Below are 27089 nucleotides of genomic sequence, written 5' to 3'. Positions count from 1 at the left end.
TTGGGGTATAGAGAAAAGTTTGAACATTTTTGTGTAACAGGATAGCAAATATACTAAAACAATCCAACACTATGGGGTTGATTTACTAAAGGTAAATCCACTTTGCACTACAAGTGCACTTGGAAGTGCAGTCGTTGTAGATCTGAGGGGAAGTTCTGAAATGAGGGGAAAGCTCTGTTGATTTTATCATCCAATCATGTACAAGCAAAAATGCTGTTTTTTCCTTTCCTTGCATGTTCCCCCTCAGATCTACAGCGACTGCATTTCCAAGTGCACTACTAGTGCAAAGTGGATTTGTCTTTAGTAAATAAAACCCTATGGCTCCTACATTTACTGCGCCAGTGATAAAAGGGGTGGAAAAGCGACTCTGGCTGTGGTTGCATCTAACAGGTTTGTGTGGTCCCTACACTAAATGCAATACTAGTATGGATTGTAAAAACACAGACTTCATGAGCCAGCTCTTAAAATCAGTGCCCATCCTTTTCAATGTTGGGTGAAATTTTGTAACTTTTCAGAGGGATTAACTTTGATGAAACGTACGTCACACAATATAAAATAAGTAAATTTGTCTTTTACCCACAGTATGTATGCTGTACTTGCCTCCCTTGTGCTTCCCCCATAACCTCTATCTAATGCTAAAGCCTCCCCAAAAATGCAAATGTAAATTTCCATTTCCCGATAAAGGTAAAAGTTGACAGATATAAATGGTCCCATCACACTCTCATGTGGCAGTTCAGGCTTGCGGATTTACTGCCTAAGTTATATTAGCAACATATTAGCCCCAAAATGGGCTACTTAACTAGTTCAGCCCTTTGGACGTATGCTCAAAGATTACAGGGTTAAGCACAAGCTGATGGCTGCAATAGCAGCCATCAGCTTGTGCCCATTTTCCTCAGGCACCTCCCAGCTGTAAAGCAAAAGATCGCTTTCACAGTGTGGGCACACTTCTTTGGAGGGCAGGGGAGATTTTGCCCATAAAGAGTAGCTTTCACCTGACAATACTCTCACATGGGGGTTTGTTAACCCCTTGTGATAGCAATAAAAAAAAATGGATTTTTTGCTACTCACCATAAAATCCCTTTCTCTGAGTTCATTGATGTACACAGCTCTTCTATTCTTGACCACATAGTTATAGCACTACCACACTAGTAGGACGTTAGGCAGAAAAAGTACAAAGTACTGTTTAGGGGCTGCCCTAGCTGATATAAACCTCCTCTGCACGATGGGCAAGCCAGCTAGCCAGATAGTCACAAAGCAGTGTAAGAAGATAGAAAAACTCAAGAATAAGGGTGTTTGCTGTATCTATCAAATTTAGAGAATGGTATTTTACGGTGAGTAGAAAAAAAAAATCTCATTTTCTTTTGTGTTCATTGACTGACACAGCTCTTCTATTCTTGCTCATAGAGATATCCCAAAGCAGTGCCTCAATGAGTGGGGGGCAAACCAAAACCAGGCAACTAGGCAAACATGCCAAACACCCATACAAACCCTCCCTCCCGGGGGGGACAAGGGACGATAAACAGCGGCCTGCAAAACACAGCCAAAACAAGCATCTGAAGATGAGAACACAACAAAGTAGTAAAAGTGTGCACAGATGACCAGGAAGCCAACTTGCAAACCTGAGGCACAGACCCTGATGTAAGAATGCTCAAGAGGCACCAATTGCTCTGGAGCAGTGTGCCATGAAGGGAAGGGGTGGGAAGGAAGGGAAGCCAAATTCTTAAAGGTAGAAAACATCTGCCGAATCCTTCAGGAAATAACGGCAGGGGAGAAAGAAAGGCGATTCTAGGGGCCATCCATCATTACAAAAAAGAATGCAGCCTCCTGAAGGAAGCTGTAGCAGACAGGTATACATGAACCACCCAGATCACAGCCAAGGACTGCAACACAACCTCCTCAGGGTGTGAAGGTTATGGGCACAGAGAAGGCTGGACAAAATCTGCAGCCTGGTGGAACACAATGGCTCTGCAGGAGGGATTCCCCCATTAACACAGTCACCTGTGGTTGCAGGAAAGAAAATCGCTCCATCTATGGCAAGCTTTATTCCTAAAACACTAGGCATAAAAAAACTGGCTTGCTTATGGTGACTTATACCAGCTAGGACTGCCCATAAGGTGGCTCTGTATTCTTTTTCGGCCTAGTGTTCTACCCCTGTAGGTGGTGCTATAACCCTAAGGTCAAGAATAGAAGAGTTGTGTCCCTCAATGAATTTAAGAGAAATAAAGATTATAATAAAACGTTTTGAAATTGTTTTTTATCGTAACCCTCTCTATCCTACACACACCCAGAAAAGCAAATGCATGCCCAGGGTGAGCATGTTTATGCAAACTTCAATCTCAACATACATGTGAGAGTTTAGAAAGCGTCCAGTATGCATGAGACCAAAAAAAAAAAAAATCGGGCATTATATTGTGTGTGTTTGCGCTATAACTCATTTTATTATATTTTCTCCTCAAAATAAGCATTTAATAAACAGCTGTGCAAACATTGTGGACATAAAGAATTGCAACAACCATCTGTTTATTCTACAGGTTCTTTGCTTTAAGAGGGCATATGATGTTCTGGCAATTTTAAAGGAGAATTTTGGGGTTGTTGAAAAAGACTTAGAACTTACCAGAGACAGTATTTCTAAGAGCCTTTCAGGACAACCTTGGAGAGAGCGCAGCTCCGCCCATTTTCCAGGAAACACATGCAGCCTTTAAATCCCTCCTCTTCCACCATGGCTTGTTATTGTGTAGTCTCCAACACACTGAAAAACAGAAAACCACCAAACAACCATGATAGACACTTAAAACTACTAAGAGAAGCAAGGGAGGGAAGTAGCGGTTGTCCTGAAAGGCTCTTAGAAATACCATCACCGGTAAGTCTAACTAAGTCTTTCTCAAATCGCCTTTCAGGACAACCTTGAAGAGGATAACCCGAGAAACTTACCCTAGGGTGGGACTACTGCCTGCAGTACCTTCTTGCCGAAGGTTTGATCTGCGGAGGACAGCAAGTCCAACCTATAATATGTCAGAGAAATGTTGAGTAGTTGGACCAAGTGGCAGCCCTGCAAATTTGTTCAGGATTAGCACCGGCCCTGTCGGCCCAGGAAACTGTCATTGATCTTGTAGAATGAGCAGCAATATTTGAGGGGGGTATTTCTCCCTTGGCCTTGTAAGCCTCCGTGATTGCCAATCTAAGCCATCTGAGCAGCGTGCTATTGTAAGCTTTCTCCGTGAGCCTGAAAATATCATAAAGAGAGCGTTTGACCTTCTGAATCTTTAGTGACATTTAGAAAGTGTAACAAACATCTCCTCACGTCCAGTGAGTGAAAAGCTTCTTCTCCTGTATTGGCAGGAGCTGAAAAGAGAAAGTGGGCAGGACTATTTCCTGTGAGCGGGGAAAGGTCGAAGAAACCTTGGGTAGGAACGCTGGGTCTGTTTGAAGGATCACTCTGTCTGAAAAGACCTTCAGAAAAGGTTCTGTGACTGCCAGGGCCTGAAGCTTGCTGACTCTTCTTGCTGACGTGATAGCTACCAGAAAAATAGTTTTAAGAACTAAGTTCTGTAAGGATGCTCGCTGTAAGGGTTCAAACGGAGCTCCCATGAGATCCTGTAAAACAGACAAATCCCAACTGGGAAAAACTTTGAGGGCTACTGGCCTATTTCGTGCAAGTACCCTAACAAATCTTGAAATTAAGACTTCTCTGGATAGAGTCCTCTCAAAAAAAAAAACCTGATAGAGCCGCCACCTTGGTTTTCAGGGTGCTGGCTCCCAGCCCCTTCTCCATTCCATCATGGAGAAATTCTAAGACTGACACTAAACTTTTGACCTGGAGGCCCTTAGAAGTGCACCAGGAATTGAATTTTTTCCAAACTTTCAGGTATATGGCCCGAGTTACCTCTTTTCTACTGGAAAGTAGGGTCTTCACTAATTTATCAGACAGTCCCTTGGGCTTTCAGGAGGTCTTCCTTAGAAACCAAGCAGTTAGATGTAGTCGTTCTGCTTCCGGATGGCTCACTGACCCCTGTGTTAACAGGTCCTTTCTGGGCGGCAGCTTCCATGGAGGTTCTGTGACCAGGTTTAGTAGTCTCACGAACCAGGGCTTTTTTGGCCAGAAGGGAGTGACCAGGATCAGATTGGTATTTTCCTCCCTGAATTTCCTTAGAACCAGTGGTATCAGGGGAAAGGCGTAGCTCAGCTGGTAATGCCACAGATGGGCGAGAGCATCTATGTCTACTGCCCGGTTTTCTCCGTGTAGAGAGAAGAACTTCTGTACTTTCGAGTTCTGTTGGCTGGCGAACAGATCTATTTGAGGTTGCCCCCAAGCTTCGGAGATCATCAAGAAAACTTGGTTCAGACTCCACTCTGCTTCCACCAGTCTCCTTCTGCTTAGTAGGTCTGCTAGCAGATTCTGGGATCCCTTCAGATGGATTGCTGAAAATGAGGCCACAATATGTTCTTCCCAGGTAAGTAGCTGACTGGCCAGCTCTAGGAGCCCTCTGCTCCTGGTTCCTCCTTGTTTCAAAACATAAGCTACTGCAGTTGTATTGTCTGAGAGAACCTGAACGTGTTGTCCCCTTACCACTTGTTGAAAAGCTAGAAGACCTAGAAAGATCGTCTTCAGTTCCCGCCAATGAGGACTTTCCGGCTTCCACTGCGGACCAGGCCCTCTGAGAGTTTTGACCGTCTAGGTGGGCTCACCATCCCCAAGCACTTGCGTCTGTTGTTAGAAATTTATCTAGGGGAAAGACCTTTTGCCAGGTTAGTTGAATTCCTCCACCACCAGAGCACCTGCTTTACGTTTGAGGTAAGTTTGATCTGTTTTTCTAGCGGTTCCTGGTGTGACCATCTTTGTAAGATATTCATCTGGAGGGGTCTGGAATGTAATCTGACCGACTGAATAGCTGGAATTGATTCCGAGAAGGCCTAAGACTACCATGGCTGATCTGACTGACACTGAGAGGTTGGTCTGAACCTGTCTCACTGCAGATTGGATCTTCTCCCTCTTCTCCTGTGGCAGAAAAACTTTTTGAAGCACCAAGTTTATGTTATAGCCTAGGAACTTCATCTCCTGTGTGGGTTCTAGATTCGATTTTTCTAGATTTAAGAGCCACGCTAAGTCCTTGAGGAGAGCCTCAGACACCAGGAGATTTGTCAAGACTTGTTCTTCGGAGTCTGCGAAAAACAACAGGTCGTCCAGATATGGAATGACTGAAATTCCTTTCAGCTTCAGAGGTTCCAGAGCTTCCGCCATTATCTTTGTAAAGATAATGGGGGAGGATGAAAGTCCGAATTGCAGAGCTCTGAATTGGAGATGCCAGACTGAGGTCCCAAAGTTGAGGGCAAGACGTAGAAAGCATTGAGAAGCCTGAGTTATGGGAACATGTAAATAGGCGTCCCTTAGATTTAGGTATGCCATGAAACAGTCTGGAGTCAGTAATCACGTGATTGAATGGATCGTGTCCATCCTGAATGTTTGTAGTGGATCGATCTGTTCAGGATCTTTAAGTACGGAATCTACTGATACTTTCCCAAAGGCTTCCTCACCAGGAAGATATGGGAATAGAAGCCTCGGCCTTCCTGACTTTCTAGGACCTGGATAATCACTTCTTGTTGAATCAGATCCTGCAGCAGGATCATCATTGCAGAAGCTTTTTCCTGATCCCTTTGCAGGGCCATAACATAGAATCTGCTTGGGGGTGGCTCTGAAAACCCAGACTGTATTCCTGGGAAATGATGTTTTTCACAAACAGGCTTGTAGTTGTTTTGTTCCACTGAAGGTGAAAGGCAGACAGTCTTGCCCCTACTTGGGTAAGACTGTCATTTGTTTTTAGGGGGCTGGTCTGGGGGAGATCTGAAGAGAACTCCTCTTCCCTTACCCCTTTGGGAGACCCAGCGGCTCTTGTGGTCTTGATCCCTATTTTTGTGGGGCTGTTGAACAGCATGAAAATTATTTTTGATAGGTTGTTTCTTCTTGTAAGGGAAGGCTTTTTCTTGTCGGCTGTCTTGTCCAAGACTGTTTCAAGGTCCGGACCAAAAAGAAGATCACCCGAGAAAGGTAAGCCACACAGCTTAATTTTGGAAGCTGTGTCACCAGACCAAGTTTTTAGCATGTCTGGCTGAATTCCCCAACGCTGACGACCTTGCTGTCATCTTAACTGATTCAGCAGATACAACAGCCATGTACTTTACTGCCTTCAGTATCAATGGAAAGGACTCCAAAAGATTTTACCGTGATGTGCCTGCCTCTACGTGGCTCTTCAGCTTCTCTACCCAGCATTCAAGGTTCCTTGCGACAACCGTGGAAGCCATAGCGGGTTTGAGGCTGGCTAATGCGGAATCCCACGCTTTTTTCAGGAGGGAGTCCGCTCTTTTATCCATCGCATCCTCCAGCACCCCCATGTCCTCGAATGCTAGGTCTGTGCATCTGGAAACCTGCGAGAATGCAGCATCTACCCGTGGTTTCTTATTCCATACCTCTGACTCCTTATCTTTGAAGGGAAACCTTCTTCTAAGGGTCTTGGAAAAGAAGGGGCCTCTCTCAGGGTACATTCCTTCTTTACCTTCTCAAAGAGGACGCTATGGACTGGGAATACTCTGTGTTTAGTGCCATCCAGTCCCTGGTACATTTTGTTGTGAACTGACAGTTGCGCCTTCTCCTCCTGGATTTCGATGGTAGTGTAGATCACTCTCAGAAGGTTGTCCACTTCTTCCAAAGATAGCTTGTACCTAGGGGCTCGGCTATAGTCTTCCTCCTCCTCATCTGAATCCCTGAGGGAGGGAAGAGTACTTGCCCCCTCATCACCTGAGTCCACAACCTTCACTGCTCTGGAGGAGGATGTCCTCGGGCTGGATGGTGGATGCTGGGGCTCAACCTGGGACTGCCAGGCTCTGTACCAGCATGTACTTGACTGAACTCAGTGAGCTCGTAAGTTCCTGTACTGAAGAGAGCAAGTCCTTGTATTGCTGGGACGTTTCCACTTCAACCAAGTCCTTAATACAGGACCTGCACATTGCCTTCTGCCATTAATCTCTAAAGGGGGTTCTTCCAGGAGGGACATTTCCTCTGACTTGGTGGATTTGAATGCTTGGACTTTCCTAACGCTTTTTCCTGCAATGAGAAAAAATTAAACTCACCTAGGGCCCCTAAACTAATTTACCAACCCCTAGTGCACAGCTAGACCACCACCGGACAGAAAGGAAAAAGTGCCTCGAGCAATGCAATCGCATCTGGTTTTTAAATTTTCCCGGGGTCATCAATGGGGGCCGGAACCGGAAGCGCCGGTCGACGGACTCGCCCCCTAGTCTCTGCGTTCCAGGTGCTTAGAACCACTGGCACCACGCCCCTGCAGGAAGTCGCGTCACCGGATATAATGTCACCCTCCGTCCGGGACCTGGAACCGACACATCGCTGACCAGCAGTGGCATCCGCCCGGCCACCAGGGCCGTGCCAGCGGACCCCGGGCACACAGACACCGTGCCACCTGCGGGACCTTGTAATTCCTGAGCTGGAGAGACCGGGGACTTCGGAACACCTCCTGCCCGTACTGGGGGATGCTGGGATGGTCACTGCAAAAGAAAAGACACAGAGGTAAGCCTACACCCTCCACCTTGGAGAGAGCGCAGCTCCCTGGTTCCAGCATGCGCTTCCACCATGGCAAAGGCTGTATGTGTTTCCTGGAAAATGGGTGGAGCTGCACTCTCTCAAAGGCGACTTGAGAAAATAAACATACATACAGTAAATATAAAAAGTCTACACGCAATACTTCTCAGTTTAGATGCGGAAAAAGCCTTCGATACGCTGGGCTGTCCCTTCCTGTTTGCAACTCTCCATCGGGTTGGTATTGAAGGCCCTTTTCTCCGAGCCATCACTCACTTATACTCATCTCCCTCGGCCCTGGACCCAATTCGCCTCTTCCTCTGCTTTCAGGATTTCCAACGGGACCCGACAAGGCTGCCCACTTTCTCCTCTTTTATATGCCCTATGTATTGAGCCCTTAGCAGCCCATATTAGAAAGAACCCAAAAATCCACGGTATCCCAGTCCGTATTAGAGACTTTAAGATATCCTTATTTGCTGACGATGTCCTCCTCACCCTCACGCAACCCTATGTTTCTCTCCCGAATCTACACGTAGAACTAGACCGGTATAGTGCCCTCTCAGGGTACAAAATCAATAACTCAAAGATGGAAGGCCTCCCCCTCAATATATCCCACCAAACACTATCAGCCCTCTCACAAACATTTAATTACACATGGAAGACCTCTTCCTTAAAATACCTCGGGGTCCACCTCACACCTACACACGACACTCTCTATAAAACCAACTTCCCCCAACTATACACCTCCATCAGGGCTTCCCTAGCCAAGTGGAAGTCTCTAAAATTATCTCTTTTCGGATGCCTTGCGACCTTAAAGATGACAATTCTGCCTAAACTAATACCTTTTTGAGACACTACCTATCCCCATCCCAACCTCGCACTTTAAGAGACTCCAGGGCGACCTGATACATTTTTTCTGGAACGATAAGAGGCACCATATCGCTAGAACGGTCCCGTACCCTCCACGCATTCAAGGTGGCCTTGCGTTCCCTAACATAGCAAAGAATTATTTAGCTGCCCAGTTACGCCCTGTAGCCTCTTGGTGCATTCTCCATGCCTATAACCGATGGACACAAATTGAAAAATTATGGTTAGCCCCTGTCCACCCGAATTCCATGCTATGGAGTTCTGATGTAGTGTCTGGCGGTATACAGCTATTAGGGCCAATGGCGCTTCTGCGCACGTTATGGCGGCGCGCAAAATCGACATACCTGCTTACCACCACCTCCTCCCTAGTCACCTCATTCCTATTCACACCCAATATCCCAGATAGTTTGACCTCGCAGATGTCTCACTTCTGGATGGATAAGGCCCCATTTCGCTATGGTCAATTGGTAGACACCAGAACCAGAACCCTGAGATCCTTTCAAGATCTGCAAGACGCCTTTAACATACCCAGACAGGCTTTTTTTAGTTAGTTACAAATACAGCATTATGCGCAATCTTTGGTAGCGAATCTCCAATTCTCCCCTCTAACTGAATTTGAAAAACTATGTCTAGGGGGCTCGTCCCCTAAAGGTATTATCTTGCATACTTATCAGCTCCTGACCATGGATTTATCGCCAGCCGGACCACGACATGCATATATGGGTAAATGGGAGCAGGCCCTGGGTGTAGATATACCCCTGAACACGTGGCAGCTCATATGGTCGCAGGCCGCTAAGAGCTCCATCTGTACACTCTATAAAGAGAATCAATATAAGATTCTATTTCATTGGTACCAGACCCCTGACCTGCTCCACTCCATATACCCCTCTGCCGATCCCCAATGCTGGCGATGTCATAAAGATAGGGGAACGCTATATCATATCTATTGGACCTGCCCTCTACTCATCCCCTATTTGCAGAAGGTGCACTCCCTGCTTCAATCCATCTTTGTATTGAGGTCCCCTTCAACGCGAAAACTTTTCTTCTGGGCTTCCCACTCACATACTTTTCTAAACTGTCAAAAAAGCTCTTAGCCCACGTGCTAACTGCAGTGCGGTATTTGGTAGCCCTGAAGTTGAAAAAGAGGGAACCCCCCTCACTGTTCGAGCTGCACTCCAGGATCAGAGATGTTAAAAGAATGAAGTACCTGACGGCCTCTCTAAATAACACTCTTGATAAACATAATCGAGTATGGGAGCCATGGGTCCTATTGGAGACTCCTACAACCTAATACTCCGTAGCCCTCGATCTCCCAGAGATTATCTGCACTTATGTTAGTGCCTATTAGGTGATGTGGAGCTTTTAGGGCGGGTGGTTGTCTTCTCTTATTCTCTCTCCTTTACTACTTTTTCTTCCGTTTCTTTCTTCTCCTATCCCTGACTCCCCTTAACCCTTTCATTATACTTTTCTCCTCCTCCATTTGTTTACGCGCACTTATGCAGGCTAGATTTTGGTGTACCATCTATTTCACATGACAATTATACATACTGCCAATGGTTGTAAGCTATGCATGCCTGCACTGAACTTTATCACTGGCCAAGATGTTTGTTGATTACTTGCCAGATGTACTTTCACAACAAAAAAGCGTGTTTTCCTGTATTTTATGTTGGAAATTCCCTTTTTTATGAAAAATCAATAAAAATTGTCAGTTCTCAAAAAAAGTCTACACATCCCTGTTAAAATGTCAGGTTTCTGCGATGTAAAAAAAATGAGAATGATAAATAATTTCAGATTTTTTTCCACCTTTAATGTGACCTATAAAATGTACAACTCAGTTGAACAACAAACTGAAATCTTTTAGGTGGAAGGAAGTAAAAACTAAAAAGCTAAAATATTATGGTTCCAAAAGTGTGCACACCCTTGCACTAATACTTTGTTGAAGCACCTTTTGATTTTATTACAGCATTCTTTTTGGGTATGAGTCTATCAGCATGACACATCTTAATATTTGCCCACTCTTCTTTGTAAAAACACGCCAAATCTGTCAGATTACGAGGGCATCTCCTGTGGACAGCCTTCTTTAGATCACCCCACAGATTTTCAATCGTATTCAGGTCTGTGCTCTAGCTGGGCCATTCCAAAACATTAATCTTCTGGTGAAGCCCTTCCTTTGTTGATTTGAATGTATGCTTTGAGTCGTTGTCATGCTGAAAGATTAATTTCCTCTTCATGTTCAGCTTTCTAGCAGAAGCCTGAAGGTTTTTTGACAATATTGACTAGAATTTGGAAATGTTTATCATTGCCTCTACCTTGACTAAGGCCCCTATTCCAGATGAAGAAAAAACAGCCCCAAAGCATGATGCTGCCACCATCATGCTTCACTGTAGGTATGGTGTTCTTTTGGTGATGTGCAGTGTTGTGTTTGTGCCAAACATATCTTTTGGAATTATGGCCTAAAAGTTCAATCTTGGTTTCATCAGACCATGACACATTTTCCCACATGCTTTTGGGAGACTTCAGATGTGTTTTTGCAAAATTTAGCTGGGCTTGAATGTTTTTCTTCATAAGACAAGACACATGAAGAATACGGGAGATTGATGTCACTTGTACCACACAGCCTGTCTTTGCCAGATATTACTGCAGCTCCTTTATTGTTACTGAAGCCTTCTTGCCAGTCTCCCTGACCAGTTTTCTTCTTGTCTTTTCATCAATTTTGGAGGGATGTCCAGTTCTTGGTAATGTCACCGTTGTGCCATATTTTCTCCACTTGATGATGACTGTCTTCACTGTGTTCCAAGGTATATCCAATGCCTTGGAAATTCTTTTGTACCCTTCTCCTGACACCTTTTAACAATGAGATCCCTCTGATGCTTTGAAAGCACTCTGTGGACCATGGCTTTTGCTGTAGGATGAGACTAAGAAAATGTCAGAAAAAACCCACTAGAACAGCTGAACTTTATTTGGGGTTAATCAGAGGCAAATTTTTTTTTTTTTTTTTTACTCCCCAAGATTTCAGCTTGTTTTTCAGTTGAGTTGTACAGTTTATAGGTCACATTAAAAGGTGGAAAAAGTTCTTAAATAAGTTATCTGTCTCATTTTTTTTACTTCACAGAAACCTGACATTTTAAGAGCACAAGTAAGTGCACTTCTGTGACCCACAAGAGAAGTATAGCCAAAAAAGGTTTGGCAATATTTGTCTTTTAGGTAGCCCCCATAGAGTACCAAAGGCTGTCTGGATGCAGCTCTAGTCACAAACAGTTTTAAGCACCTTTGAATTTCACCATTGCAGAAAAAGGAACAATTTAAAATGTACAAATATTTGTTATTGATTAACACAATACAAATTTTAACTTATTGATTTTGTAGGAATTTAGCAGAAATTTTGTACGTTTTGCTGTGTTTATGTGTGCTAGTAATTTTAGTGTACTTTTAGCAGAAATATTTAGATAAAGCATTGTTTTAAGTTTCGCTGTGTTTGTGTTGGCTAATAATGATTTTAGTGTACTTTTAGAGAAAATATTATTATTTTGATAAATATTTGTGCGACTATTGCTGGATCTATAAAAATCAGTAGCACCTTCTTTTTATTCTACTGGTCCTTTGCTTTCATAAAATGTATGGTTTGAGGAACTTTTACAAACACTAAAAGCTGTAAGGGAAAAATTAAAAGAAAAAAATGTTTAAATTGTAAAAGTTGTCTGGCCACCTGAGTTTAATAGAGCGCAGGACCTGGCAGCGAAAGGGTTCAAGAGAAATGAGACAACAAAGCACTTATTGTGTGGATGCACTGAATGTCCATCAGATTTCTACTTCTGTCTGTTTTTTTTATTGCAAAATAGTTTTACTTACCATCCTGGTGACAACATAAGTGAGGAAAGAGCAACCCAAAGCAACAACAAACTTACAGAACCTTTCTTTTGCCAGGCCATACCAAAAAAATATTGTGCCTGGAGTTAATATGAACAGTGCCGAAAAAAATAAAATGAAACAAAAAACTAAAAAAGATATCAGGACAAGGTACAAGCTTGATCTGATCATTAAAATGTACTACCTTCAGCTGGACTTTGACAAACGCACACACTCCAACATAGAACTTTCCATTACTCAGGTCCACAAAATCTGTACAGAAAACATAAAATTAGTACAAAGATCTATGCGCTCTCCTTGAATTTTTTAGCACTACAACAGGGTATTGTTTCAATGACTGAAAGCATTGTACTATGTGCAAATGGAATTGTCTTTTGCAACTCATGCTCAACTCTATTCTGTTGTATTTTCAGGTGTCATTAGCAAATGGAAGCTAACAGTCAACCATTTTACAGAAGCTGACAGGACTGCTGGTTTTGGTCAAAGCTGAGGTCCACATCCAGTACTGGCAGATGCCATCATCTAACTTGCAGAAGTGGTGCTACATCTGGAAAAAAGCAAATCTCTACAGCATTACATACAATGGAAGACATTACTTTAGTCGTACAGCAAGGTGATGCTTAGAAGAAGCAGTGAAAATGAGTATTAGACTGATATTGAATAATCATTTATTATAATAAATGAATAATATAAATTAAACAAGCAGTTTGATTTGAAATCCCTCTGTTGCTGTTCTAAAATAGTTATAAAAGAGATGACAATATAAAACCAGAAAATCACCCAGGTGTGAATTGGGGCCTAAGCAATTCTTAATTCGGCACGCTTGAGTGACAATTTCTCATCTACAGTGGGGACGGAAAGTATTCAGACCCCCTTAAATTTTTCACTTTTTGTTATATTGCAGCCATTTGCTAAAATCATTTTTTCCTCATTAAATGTACACACAGCACCCCATATTGACAGAAAAACACAGAATTGTTGACATTTTTGCAGATTTAGTAAAAAAGAAAAACGGAAATATCACATGGTCCTAAGTATTCAGACCCTTTGCTGTGACACTCATATATTTAACTCAGGTGCTGTCCATTTCATCTAATCATCCTTGAGATGGTTCTACACCTTCATTTGAGTCCAGCCGTGTTTGATTATACTGATTAGACTTGATTAGGAAAGCCACACACCTGTCTATATAAGACCTTACAGCTCACAGTGCATGTCAGAGCAAATGAGAATCATGAGGTCAAAGGAACTGCCTGAAGAGCTCAGAGACAGAATTGTGGCAAGGCACAGATTTGGCCAAGGTTACAAAAAAAATTCTGCTGCACTTAAGGTTCCTAATAGCACAGTGGCCTCCATAATCCTTAAATGGAAGACATTTGGGACGACCAGAACCCTTCCTAGAGCTGGCCGTCCGGCCAAACTGAGCTATCGGTGGAGAAGAGTCTTGGTGAGAGAGGTAAAGAAGAACCCAAAGATCACTGTGGCTGAGCTCCAGAGATGCAGTCGGGAGATCTGAGAAAGTGGTAGAAAGTCAACCATCACTGCAGCCCTCCACCAGTCGGGGCTTTATGGCAGAGTGGCCCGACGGAAGCCTCTCCTCAGTGCAAGACACATGAAAGCCCACATGGAGTTTGCTAAAAACAACACCTGAAGGACTCCAAGATGGTGAGAAATAAGATTCTCTGGTCTAATGAGACCAAGATAGAACTTTTTGGCCTTAATTCTAAGCAGTATGTGTGGAGAAAACCAGGCTGCTCATCACCTGTCCAAAACAGTCCCAACAGTGAAGCATGATGGCGGCAGCATCATGCTGTGGGGGTGTTTTTCCAGCTGCAGGGACAGGACGACTGGTTGCAATTGAGGGAAAGACGAATGCGGCCAAGTACAGGGATATCCTGGACGAAAACCTTCTCCAGAGTCCTCAAGACCTCAGACTGAGCCAAAGGTTTACCTTCCAACAAGACAATGACCCTAAGCACACAGCTAAAATAACGAAAGAGTGGCTTCACAACAGCTCCGTGACTGTTCTTGAATGGCCCAGCCAGAGCCCTGACTTAAACCCAATTGAGCATCTCTGGAGAGACCTAAAATGGCTGTCCACCAATGTTTACCATCCAACCTGACAGAACTGGAGAGGATCTGCAAGGAGGAATGGCAGAGGATCCCCAAATCCAGGTGTGAAAAACTTGTTGCATCTTTCCCAAAAAGACTCATGGCTGTATTAGATCAAAAGGGTGCTTCTACTAAATACTGAGCAAAGGGTCTGAATACTTAGGATCATGTGATATTTCAGTTTTTCTTGTTTAATAAATCTGCAAAAATTTCAACAATTCTGTGTTTTTCTGTCAATATGGGGTGTTGTGTGTACATTCATGAGGAAAAAAAATGAACTTAAATGATTTTAGCGAATGGCTGCAATATAACAGAGTGAAAAATGTAAGGGGGTCTAAATACTTTCCGTCCCCACTGTATATATACCAAATCTGTTAAAGACCACTGCAAAACTGTTTTGGCCCTCTGTCCAGGACTAGGATAACAAATACACACACAAAAAACTTTTGCATATCATTTGCCAATCATTAGGCAGCACGATTTTCAATAAGTGTGGATCTAGTTTTGCTACTAATTTGCCAGATAAGTGTCCCTCCCAGAGCTGCTATTCCTCACGAGTAATGCAATGCCAACTGGCAGCACTGGATGGAAGCCTTCGCTAGGCCAAGTAAGAGCATAATTTATAAACTCAATTTACGTAGCACTAATAAGATTATGGGGCGAAGTCAATTTATTTAGTCATGAACAGAGAACAGGCAAGTGACCATCCAGCTGACTATAATGCCGAAATTTGGCCATAAACTTCCGGATTGGCAGGAACTGGCCAACTTTCGGCCAGCACCGATTGGTGTGTCCTGGCAAGGCAGTCCCCTTCAGAACACAATAGCACAGCAGGGGAGACTGCTTTACTAACATCGCTTGTGTTAGTACAAGGATCTGATTTTATTACGCATGTGTTTTCTAGGAGAAACGTTCCTGCCAAATGATACTTGCCTATATATACGTTAAAATGCGTACATAATGATAATTTAGACTTTATTTACGTGCTTACAAATGAAGATACATAAGTTTATACACGTAAGGCGCATGTTCTTCAATGCAGATTTTTGGATTCCGTGTTACAGATCTGAATGCAGTGCACGTTTGCGCACCTGTGTGAATGACTATTGAAAACAATGAAGCTGCATTAAGATCTATAATTAACCGCTTCAGGACCAGCCACCGCAGTTATACTGCGTCAGGTTGGCTCCCCTGCGCGAAACCACATAGCTGTACGTTGGCTCGCGGGGTCCGGATAGCAGGCGCGTGCCCACTGCATAGCGGGGGGTGCCCATGCCCGCGGCCAACGGCCGCGATGACCGCCGGCCACGAGCGATCGTGACTCGTGACCAGTAGACACAGAAAAGGGACGAGTGTGTGTAAACACACATTTCCTTGTTCTGTTCTGACAGATCGTGACTTCCTATTGGCTAGGAACCACGATCTGTCACTTCCTGTAGTTAGTCCCTCCCCCTTCAGTTAGCATCATGTAGCAGGGAACACAGTTAACCCCTCCACCGCCCCCTAGTGTTAACCCCTTCACTGCCAGTGACATTTTTACAGTAATCAATGCATTTTTAATTGCACTGATAACTGTATTAATGCCAGTGGTTCCAAAAATGTGTCAAAATTGTCCGATGTGTCCGGCATAATGTCGCAGTCACGATAAAAGTCGCAGATCGCTGCCATTACTAGTAAAAAAAAAAAAATAATAATAAAAATGCTATAAATCTATCCCCTATTTTGTAGTCGCTATAACTTTTGCGCAAATCAATCAATATACGCTTATTGCGATTTTTTTTTACCAAAAATATGTATAAGAATACATATCGGCCTAAACTGAGAAAAAATTAGCTTTTTTTTAAAAAAAAAAAAAAATGGTGATATTTATTAAAGCAAAAAGTACAAAATATTGTGTTTCTTTCAAAATTGTCGCTGTTTTTTTGCTTATAACGCAAAAAATAAAAATACCACCAAAAGGAAGCTCTATTTGTGTTAAAAAAAAAGGGCGTCAATTTTGTTTGGGTACAACGTTGCACGACTGCGCAATTGTGAGTTAAAGCGACACAGTGGCGAATCTCAAAAAACGCTCTGGTCAGGAAGGGGGTAAATTCTTCCGGGGCTGAAGTGGTTAACAAAACACTCGTATATGCGTTTTTTACAGTGGTGTGAATGAAGCCTAACCAACCCATTTTCGACGATAATAAACCCGTGTATGAGCTGCAAGATATTTTCAAATTACAGGCATATTTGGCGAGATATCAAACAGCTAGGGTCCTTTGTGCAAATGTTTGGGGAGTCAGGTCAGAATATATCAGATGATCACTCACTGTGCCCCAAACAATACAATTAATTTTGACTTGCCTGTGAATTCCATATCTTAGAGTACAGTTTACAGCACAGGCTTAGTATTCATAGACCCTGGGTTATAGGTTGATACCTTCAGGTGATTGGACGCTGGCAAAGCTTTTGGAGACAAGGCCCCCTGGGCATCCTCCACATAAGTCTACACCAGGGGTCTCAAACTGACCATCCTCCAGCTGTTGTGAAACTACAAGTCCCATGAGGCATTGCAAGGCTAACAGTTACAAGCATGACTCCCTCAGGCAGAGGCATGATGGGACTTGTAGTTCCGCAACAGCTGGAGGGCAACCAGTTTGAGACCCCTGGTTTACACCATTTGGCGAGTCCTCAATTTTAGCAAGTAATGAAGAGTAACCCAGGATTAGAAGGAAAGGTGATCTGTATCCTGTTCTCTACTCCAAAAAACTTACAGGTAAGTCAAAATTCTTATCCTAATTGTACAGTACAGGACACAGGCTTAATATTCATAGAGCCTGGGACATTCCAAAGCAGAACATTAGAGGGGTGTGCAAAAACCAGGCAAACAAATCTGTGGCAATAGGCCCAACAACAAAAACAAGGGTTAACAAACCCCAACTTCAGAATGCCACAGCTAGAACCTTGCAGCTGAAAGCATAGGAGACTGGACCTGGTAAAACTTTGAAAAGATATGAACAGAGGTCCTGGTGGTGGCCTTCCAAAACTTTTGCCAGAATGTCTAGTAAACATACACTGACCTGGTGGAGTGAGCGCAAAAAAGCGTAGGAAAAGCTTTATTCTTTGGCTTGAAAGCTCTGGTGATGAGCTGTCTTATCCATGGACATTCACTGTATTGTTCATTTAAGCACAAGAGACTCCATTTTTTTCTCACTCACATTTTTGAAATGTGTTCTGTAACCTTCACCTAACACACAGATACTTCTACTAAACGCTCTCTACTCCCCCCTCCCTTCTCAAGGTTTTACTTTTGCAATTGTTCTATTCGCTAGTTTTTAATAATATATTTCTATTTGTTAGCTTTTAATAACATATTTCTATTTGTTAGTTTTTAATAACATCTCACACCACCCCTTTGTTATCGATGTATAAAATAACATGCAATTATAAATTTTCACTGAACGGACATTTTAAACACAGTGATTGAGTCCTGTGAATCCGTTCCTGCAGCTGCAGTATTAACTTTGTTTTAGAGTCCCAATAAGAAATCAGTCATATCAGTCTTGGCGAGCCAGCCAGGAGTTTGGCAGAGTCTCCAGAAGGAACCGCGCTTCGAGCGGGATCATCGGGAAACGCAGACCTCAAATGTCGGCTAGGTAAGCTGCCCTTACGCTTGCTATATTTCTGCCTTTTCCTATGTATCCTATCTGTCGGTTCTCAAGGAAACCAGACCATTCTCGGACCTTTCTGGTTGGGTAACGTGTATGTGTGAATGTGTATGTGTCCCCCTTCACGGGTTGGACTGTGTGTGGATAGGGAAAATCCTCTGCAGTTCCCTGCGTTGACTCCTTGTGGGCGACCTGGGTCAGAGGCGCATGGTAGGGTCAGATAAAACTCAGAAGAGAAGAGACAAGGAGGGTCTCTTAATGAGTGTTTTGTCTATTGTCATAAACCCCTTCTATCCACGTAGATAAGTGCAGACTATTCTTGTAAATCTGCAGATTTGCTGTACTATTTGTTTTAGAGGCAAGAGGGTATAGGCACAAGTAGAGAAGACTGGCCAGTTATTATGGGCATTAAATTAATTAAGGGAATGAAGGGAGAGAGGCCTTCAGAAAATGCCCAGCGCAAGATGAGTGCTAGAGAATATATGAACCGAAGGTACGGTTCCGCCTATACTGAGCCCCTAGATAAATGGGTAGAATGGACAAAGGGAACAGCTAAACCTTTAAAATCTGAAGGGACTTTTGATTTACAAGTATGGCAAACTTTTCTGCACGATTATGGACCACTACTGTGCAGTGAAGGAACGTGGAGAATAGCTTGCACATGGGAGACAGAAGCTAAAGTAGAAAATCAAACTGGCTTGACAGAGATATTTAATAAAAGTACTGCCCAAATTTACTACGTTTGGCCAGAAGACTCTGTAGAGGAGGACCCCCCACCTTATGTGGCTGCCAGTTTGGCTTTAAGGGGTCCACGTACAAAAGCAAAAGAATTAGATTACATGGAACACACAAAAGATGAGCTATGCAATATAGTAGAGAGCAGAGGTTTAACAGCCCCATATCAACCTACAAAGAGGATTTTGGCTCGTATCCTAGAAACAGATGATTGGCATAAATCAAAAGGCACATATGCAAAACTAGATCTCTCTGAACTTAAGGCTTTGGCCAGAGAAAGAGAGATAGAGTCTGAACTTCCAGAGCAAACCATAATTTCCAAATTGTGGCAGCAAGATGAAGAGAGAAGGAAGGGAGATGCCAGCCCTTCTGCCCCTGGCACAGAGCAATCTGTTGCAGTTTATCCTGTCAGAACCCAATTAGTTTTTGAAGGTAATGCTGTTGACAGTAAGTCTCAAATTAAATGGCATGTACCTTTTAGTCCCCAAGATATGAGAGCCATATTAGAGGGATTGGGAGATCCTAGAAAGAATCCAATTGGGTTTGCAAACAAACTTAGCGCTGCACAGGAAGCATATGAGGCTTCTGCTACTGACATTCATCAGCTTCTTATTAAAGCAGTGGGAAGCAACATGTCTGGCTATATACTTAAAGAATGTGGTGTAGACGTCAAAAATCTAGGTAAGATGGTTAGTGGACGGGAGGTTTGTGAGAAATTGAAGGAAAAATTGCCCCAAATATATGGACAAACCAGATATGCTGAATTTATGAATGCTAATCAAGGGGAAGAGGAAGCAGCAGGGGCTTCTTGGAGGCAGTTAAGCGATATGGCTGAGGAAGCAGGCATTAAAATAGAGGAAGAGAAGGCGGGAGAGACTGCAAGTCCATCTACACAACTGGTGAAACAAAGGTTTCTTGATGGTTTAATACCCCAGTTGAAAGAAAAGTTGTTCACAGCAAGGCCTGAGGCAGGCAATATGTCTATTCGAGACGTCCTGCCTATCCTGTTATCCATAGAAAACAGGATTAACCAAAAAGACAGCAAACCCAAGGTTTTGTACATGGGGAAGCAGAGAGGAAGAGGAAGAGGCAAAGGCAATTTCAGAAATCATGGCAATCGGGGACCAATTATATGCTACAATTGTGATGGGGAAGGACACATAGCCAAATCCTGCCATCTTCCCGACCGTAGACTGGAAAAGAGCTTAGAGGCACCTCATGCTGATCCCAGTTCTCTGTCAAAAGCAGTGGATCAGGAATAGGAAAATGGAATGCCAGTATCAATCATGTTAAATAGGGGAGACAATGGTCCCGAGGCCAGAGTAAAAGTATTATTACAAGAACTCCCCTATCCTGGAGGAGAAACAGAATTAACCTGTTTAATTGATACTGGTGCAAGCCGAAGTGTTTTTAATATAGAGGACTTACCTCCAGGATTATTATCTACAAATGCTATCTCTGGTGTTGGCCTAACTGGGACCTCTACTGATTTGGTTAAGTCCAAGCCACTTAAACTCAGGCTAGGACAGCAAACAGAAATTGTCACTAAAGTGTTAGTTTCAGACACAGTTCCTACCAATCTTTTGGGAGCTGACATTTTGAACCAAATTTCAGCAAACATAGACTACACTCCTACAGGAGTCCAAGTGGTCAGTAGTCTTTCAGAAGTTTTAAATTCTGCCTGTGGAGTATTTTTAATCCAGGACTCCACTCCGCCATTTCCACCAGAATTGAAAGTGATTCCCGCTGAATTATGGGCCACCAGAAAATATGATGTAGGTCTGCTGGATTGCACCCCAGTCATGACAACAATTAAACCAGGAGCCCATCTCCCACAGATTAAACAGTACCTACTGAGTATTGCTCAGAGGGGATAAGGGATTAAATCACTCAACTGAAAGCAGCACGGGTTGTTGTACCAATTAAGTCCCAAGTCAATACACCCCTGTTCCCAATTGCAAATAAGCCAGACATGAAGGGTGGGCAGGTGACATACCGCATGGTGCATAATTTGAGAGCCATTACCAATATAATAGAGGCAGATACCCCGATCGTGCCCAACCCCCGCACTTTACTAAGTGGAATACCTGCCTCCAGCACCTGCTTTACAGTAATTGATCTTGCAAATGCTTTCTTTTCGGTGCCCCTGCACCCAGATTGCTGGCACCTTTTTTCATTTACCCATGATGCCCAAAAGTTAGCATGGACAAGATTGCCCCAAGGCTGTGTGAGTAGCCCCTCTGAATATAATACTGCAATAAAGCAAGTATTGGACCAATGGTCCCCCTCACACCCAAACACAGTTTTGCTTCAGTACATAGATGATTTGCTTATTTGTTCTGATACAAAGGACATTTGTAGCAGAGAAACAGTAAGCCTTCTCATGTTTCTCTATAACAGTAACAACAAAGTTAGCAAAGATAAGCTACAATACTGCCAAGAGAAAGTGATCTTCCTGGGTCACTGCATTTCACATGGAATCCGTCACCTAGCCCCAGATCAAGTTAAAACTCTACAAAACTTTGAAAAGCCAAGAAACGTACGGCAATGCACGGCAACTACGTGCCTTCCTGGGGTTAGTTGGATATTGTAGGGACTGGATTCCAAATGCATCAGAACTTATGGCTCCTCTATATGAGGCTACCACTAGAAACCCTTTCAAACTCACATGGGACAATGAATTGCAGATGAAGGAGCATATTAAAATTTTGTCTGAAGCTCCCACCATTGGACTTCCTGACTATACTAAGACTTTCTCGTTGTTCTGTCATGAAGTCAATGGATTTGCTGCAGGTGTACTCACCCAGCTACATGGAGACAAACAAACAGAGGCCTGTGATGTATGTATCAGCCTCATTAGACCCTGTCATCAAAGGCTCCCCCAGTTGTATGTGAGCCATAGCAGCCTGCATTTTGCTGCTAGACAAAGTAACGGAGCTTGTACTAGATTCTGCTCTGATTCTGTATGTGCCACATGCAGTACAGGAAATCATGAATCAAGTAAATACCAGACATGTGTCTGCCAGTAGATTTGACAAGTACCAGTCTGCTCTTTTTGCTCCATCGAATTTAACAATCAAACGATGTGTTAATTTAAATCCGGCTACTCTTCCTATAATTGATGAGGAAGATGCAACAAATGGTACTGATGTAGAACCTGAGAGTTTTTCTCATGATTGTATGGCTCTTATGGAGGTAGAAAGGGCCTCTGTCACACCAGCAAAAGATGAGCCTTTATCAGATTGTGACACACACTTATTCATAGATGGTTCCAGATTTTATACTGATGATGGTCAGCCACACACAGGGTTTGCTGTAACAACTACAGACACCATTTTACATCAGGAAACATTGATACCCCAGATGTCAGCACAGGAAGCGGAGTTGTGTGTTGTAGTCAAAGCATGTAATCTTCTAGAGAATCAAAGGGGAAACATTTACACTGACAGCAGATATGCATTTGGAATAGCCCACGATTTTGGGCCTATCTGGAACGCACGGAACTTTCTGACTAGTGCAGGGAAGCCAGTGAGACATGCAAAACTCATAGAGCGGCTATTTGAGGCTTTTCAGAAACCAGCAGAAGTTGCCATCTTGAAGGTAAAAGGGCATGCAAGGGGAAATGACATGACAGCCAGAGGAAATGCTTTAGCGGACCAAGCGGCAACGGATGCTGCCCTTATGGCATTTGAAGTCACACCCACTGTAGGGGTCACCCAGGTAGCGGGGACAGATTCCCCTCATCAAGAGCAGTGGGATGTAGAAACTCTAATTCAGTTGCAGAACCAGGCCCCTAATGAAGAGAAGGATAAGTGGATTAAATGTAATGCTACCCAAAATCAGCAGGGCCTGTGGAGAGCTGACAACAGGTGGTGTCTACCCAGGAGTTTGTACCCAGTTTTAGCACAACTGGCACATGGCGTCAGTCATCTTGCTAAGGGCACGATGGTGGCACTTACTGACTGCTATTGGATAGCACCTGGATTTAGTGCATTTGCAGCCAGGTTTTGTGCTTCATGTCTCACTTGTGCTCTGTACAATGCAGGGAGGCCTGTCCATGTTCCCCAAAAGCATTCTCTTAAGCTAGATTTCCCTTTTCAAGGAATTCAAATAGACTACATTCAGATGTCCAGAATTGGCACCTATGAGTTCGCTTTAGTGTATGTTGACATGTTCTCAGGTTGGCCCGAGAGCTGGCCAGTAGCTAAAGCAAATGCAAAAACAGAAAAAAAAAATAAAATTTTGAATGAAATAGTTTGTAGATATGGAGTTCCTGAAACTATTGAGAGTGACAGAGGAACCCATTTTACTGGGGAAGTAATGAAAGAGGTAATGGAAGCACTTCACATACAGCAAGCTTTCCATACACCTTATCATCCACAAAGTAGTGGTAAAGTTGAGAGACTTAATGGAATTTTGAAAAATAGATGTGCAAAAATTAAAGCAGATACAGGAAAAGGATGAGTGGAAGCTTTGCCATTAGCCCTATATTCTGTAGGAACTACCCTTAAACAACGACATGGGCTGTCCCCCTATGAGATTTTATTTGGAGGGCAACCCAAAACAGGGCTATATTTTCCCCAACAGTTGCAGGCTTCTCACTCTAATCTGTTAGAATATTTTCAGATTTTGCAAAGAACATTGAATAAAATACATGAAGGTGTTTATAAATCTATCCCCGTCCCAGATTCTGTTTCAGGTATTCACAGAATCCAACCAGGTGACTGGGTGGTGATCAAGCGACACGTCAGAAAGCCACTAGAACCAAAATTTGATCGATCATATTTGGTGCTTTTGACAACCGGTTCTGCTGTCAAGTTGGAAGGAAAGCCCACCTGGATTCACGCCAGTCACTGCGAGAAAATCCTGAAGTGATGATATCCTTTGAAAAAATTATGATAATGTTTCTTTTCTTTTTGTTGTTTGTGAGAACTGAGACATGGAAAAATAACCCTTTCATCCAAATGTTAAAATTGTATGTAACCCATAGCAATGCTAGTAACTGCTGGGTGTGTTCTCACTTACATCCCCAAACAGGAACAATACCCATGATAGCAATGCCTCTCAATTTCACTGATCTAAACAGGACCAGAATAAATGGCTCATACATCGTCTCCACAGCTAACGAGCACAGATCAGTAACTTTGATGGTTTCGAAACAGATAAACACTCCAAAGATTTGGATGGTGGGTGGTGTGTCCTACCAGATACGGCACCTCATCCCGAGTCGAAGATCTCAAAAAATGGGGGAAACAGGGGATGATGGGATTATTGCGGTGCCACCAAAATTCAAAATTACTAGAATGATATTTTATATAAAATCATTTATTTTATTGATATCAAAAACATCTAAAATGTTTACATGAAGGAGTACAAAAAATATACAAAGCAAAAACAAAAACAGAAATACAGTGCAAATAAGTGACCGTCACCAAAGATGTTGAGGGGTGATCATAGTCTTATGTTCCCAACTAGTTTCGCCAAAACATTGGCTTCATCAGGGTAATGTAGAGATGTACTGCAGAGAGTAAAACCACTATAATAAAGAAAAAATGCATTATTGGATCAACATAGTCTTGTAATGCTGGAGGCAAGCCAATCGCATCGCATAGCGGTCAAATTGCCGCCCCCCCATATCCCACGGTCTTCCCACCCCTCACACACCTGAAACATACCATGCGGGCTCCAAAACGCAAGGGGGACACCACCGAGACACTGAGAATGGAAGTTGCACTCAGCCCAGTATTTGGCTACAGGGGAATTAAAGGGCGCCTAAAAAGAGAAGTATAGCATATAAGTATTGAAAATTCTTTTAATTTTAACACTTGGGACCTAAGCCTCAATTACATACCCTAATTATGTGCAAAACAAAGGCACTCAATGTTGCACAAGGGAGATTCACAGCGCAGTCAGTTCATGTAAAAAATCGCATGAATGCGATCAAAAGGACTGTAAAATAGATTCAAGAGAGGGGAAAAAAAAGGTATGAGAAAAATGATATTGATACACATAAATATATCAGTGAATTTCAGATTTGGAGGACATAGTGAAATATGTTGGATATAGTTAGTAGGGCTTACCGAATACGCATTAAGTTAGAAAAAATGCATCCTATGAATAAGGTTCCGCCAATATCTTGGCTAAACGTTGGAACCTCCACAATGAGTCTTTCTGGTAACACTGGTTATTATAGATGATCTGAAAGTCAATGCATATAACAAAGGGACTGTTAGCAAGAAAGTTCAGCCAGTACAGCCATATGTGGCAATATAATGACAGATGCTTGCTGTGATGAAAAAAAGTTTGTTGGATCTATTACCTTTTACATATGTAGCCAGCTTCCCAGGATGGTCCCACAGCAAGGAGATAAAAAACACACTGAGAGCAAGGCTGCCTTTTAAAACCCCCACCTGATCAGCATGATATGAATCAGCTGATCAGGAGCGGACAGGCGGGCGGGGCAACTGCGCAACATTGAGTGCCTTGGTTTTGCATATAATTAGGGTATGTAATTGAGGCTTAGGTCTCTTTTGTTAAACAAAATTAAAAGAATTTTCAATACTTATATGCTATACTTCTCTTTTTAGGCGCCCTTTAATTCCCCTGTATCCAAATACTGGGCTGAGTGCAACTTCCATTCTCAGTGTCTCGGTAGTGTCCCCCTTGCGTTTTGGAGCCTGCATGGTATGTTTCAGGTGTGTGAGGGGTGGGAAGACCGTGGGATATGGGGGGGCGGCAATTTGACCGCTATGCGATGCGATTGGCTTGCCTCCAGCATTACAAGACTATGTTGATCCAATAATGCATTTTTTCTTTATTATAGTGGTTTTACTCTCTGCAGTACATCTCTACATTGCCCTGATGAAGCCAATGTTTTGGCGAAACTAGTTGGGAACATAAGACTATGATCACCCCTCAACATCTTTGGTAACGGTCATTTATTTGCACTGTATTTCTGTTTTTGTTTTTGCTTTGTATATTTTTTGTACTCCTTCATGTAAACATTTTAGATGTTTTTGATATCAATAAAATAAATGATTTTATATAAAATATCATTCTAGTAATTTTGAATTTTGGTGGCACCGCAATAATCCCATCATCCCTTGTTTCCCCCATTTTTTGAGAACTCCAAAGATTTGTTTAAACATTACATGCCCGTTTAACACTAAATGTACACGGTTGGGCCTTTCAGATTGCACCAAAGCAAAAATTACAGTTTATGGCGGAAACTATGGTCAATATTATTATATCCCAGATCCAGAACTAAATAGAACCCTTTATAGTACAAATTGCTCACAGTTCCTAATATGTGAAAATATCGGTTACCTGAGATTCCATGTTATTGCTTCCAGTTTTTTAGGAGCAGGCATACCATCCATACGTAGAGGGTTATATTATATATGTGGAAATAAAGCTTACGCCTGGCTTCCTACTAATGTTACAGGTACATGTTATATTGGGAAGTTAGTACCTGCTTTGGCTGTTGGCAAAGATACAGTGCGACCAGATCAAAGTCCAGAATACCCTTTAGTGTTCAAAAGAGAGCTGTTCACTGAAGGTGACATGGCATGGTCATGGTTCCCTTCCTGGACAGGATGGGGAATTGAAGCAATGAAAAGAATAAATAATTACACTATAATTGTAGATGATATTATTAACCTTACTACCACTGATATAGGTTTATTAAATGAAGAAATGGCTCAGCTTAAAAAAGTAGTATTAGAGCACAGATTAACGCTAAATTATCTCACTGCACCTCAAGGTGGGATGTGTAAGGTATTTCGCACTGACTGTTGTATATACATTTCTGATAATGAGGACATTATTAAAGGGCATCTTGCTAACATAAGAGAACTACAGAATAAGGCCAGAGATATTGCTAAAGATGGATGGAACCCCTTTCAGGGTTTAGGAGGTTTTGGTAATTTTTTATATGGCATAGCAACATGGTTACAGAAACTAGGCGCTTACATTGTGATGTTCCTATTTCTCATATTTGTTATTTACTTCCTCATCAGGCTATGCCTTTGTGTGACTACCCGCTGTACCAACAAATGTACCACCAGCCCTGATGAACCCATTATTGTGAGAAAGCTAGGAGAGAGCTGAACAGGACACCGTCTCTCTGCGCCAATGTAACAGGAGTTACCAGCAATCGGCTGAATGTAACGCGGACAAGAATGTTGTCAAATAAACAAAAGAGGGGAAATGACATGGACATTCACTGTACTGTTCATTTAAGCACAAAAGACTCCATTTTGTTCTCACTGTTGAAA

The 27089-nt window shown here is 42.8% G+C and overlaps 1 protein-coding gene across 1 annotated transcript in view; it reads right to left on the bottom strand.

Annotated features, from left to right (window-relative positions):
• Positions 1-27089, bottom strand: part of RAD52 (RAD52 homolog, DNA repair protein) — a 257504-nt gene that overhangs the window by 124692 nt on the left and 105723 nt on the right. Inside the window, 1 exon segment of the mRNA XM_073621619.1 lies at positions 12504-12571. Within this exon segment, the coding sequence (XP_073477720.1) occupies positions 12504-12571 (68 nt within the window).

Source organism: Aquarana catesbeiana, linkage group LG03 (assembly GCF_042186555.1).
Source record: "Aquarana catesbeiana isolate 2022-GZ linkage group LG03, ASM4218655v1, whole genome shotgun sequence".
NCBI classification, from domain to species: Eukaryota; Metazoa; Chordata; class Amphibia; order Anura; family Ranidae; genus Aquarana; species Aquarana catesbeiana.
Note: the sequence above shows the minus strand (reverse complement) of the source record. Positions and strands in the feature narration are given on the sequence as shown.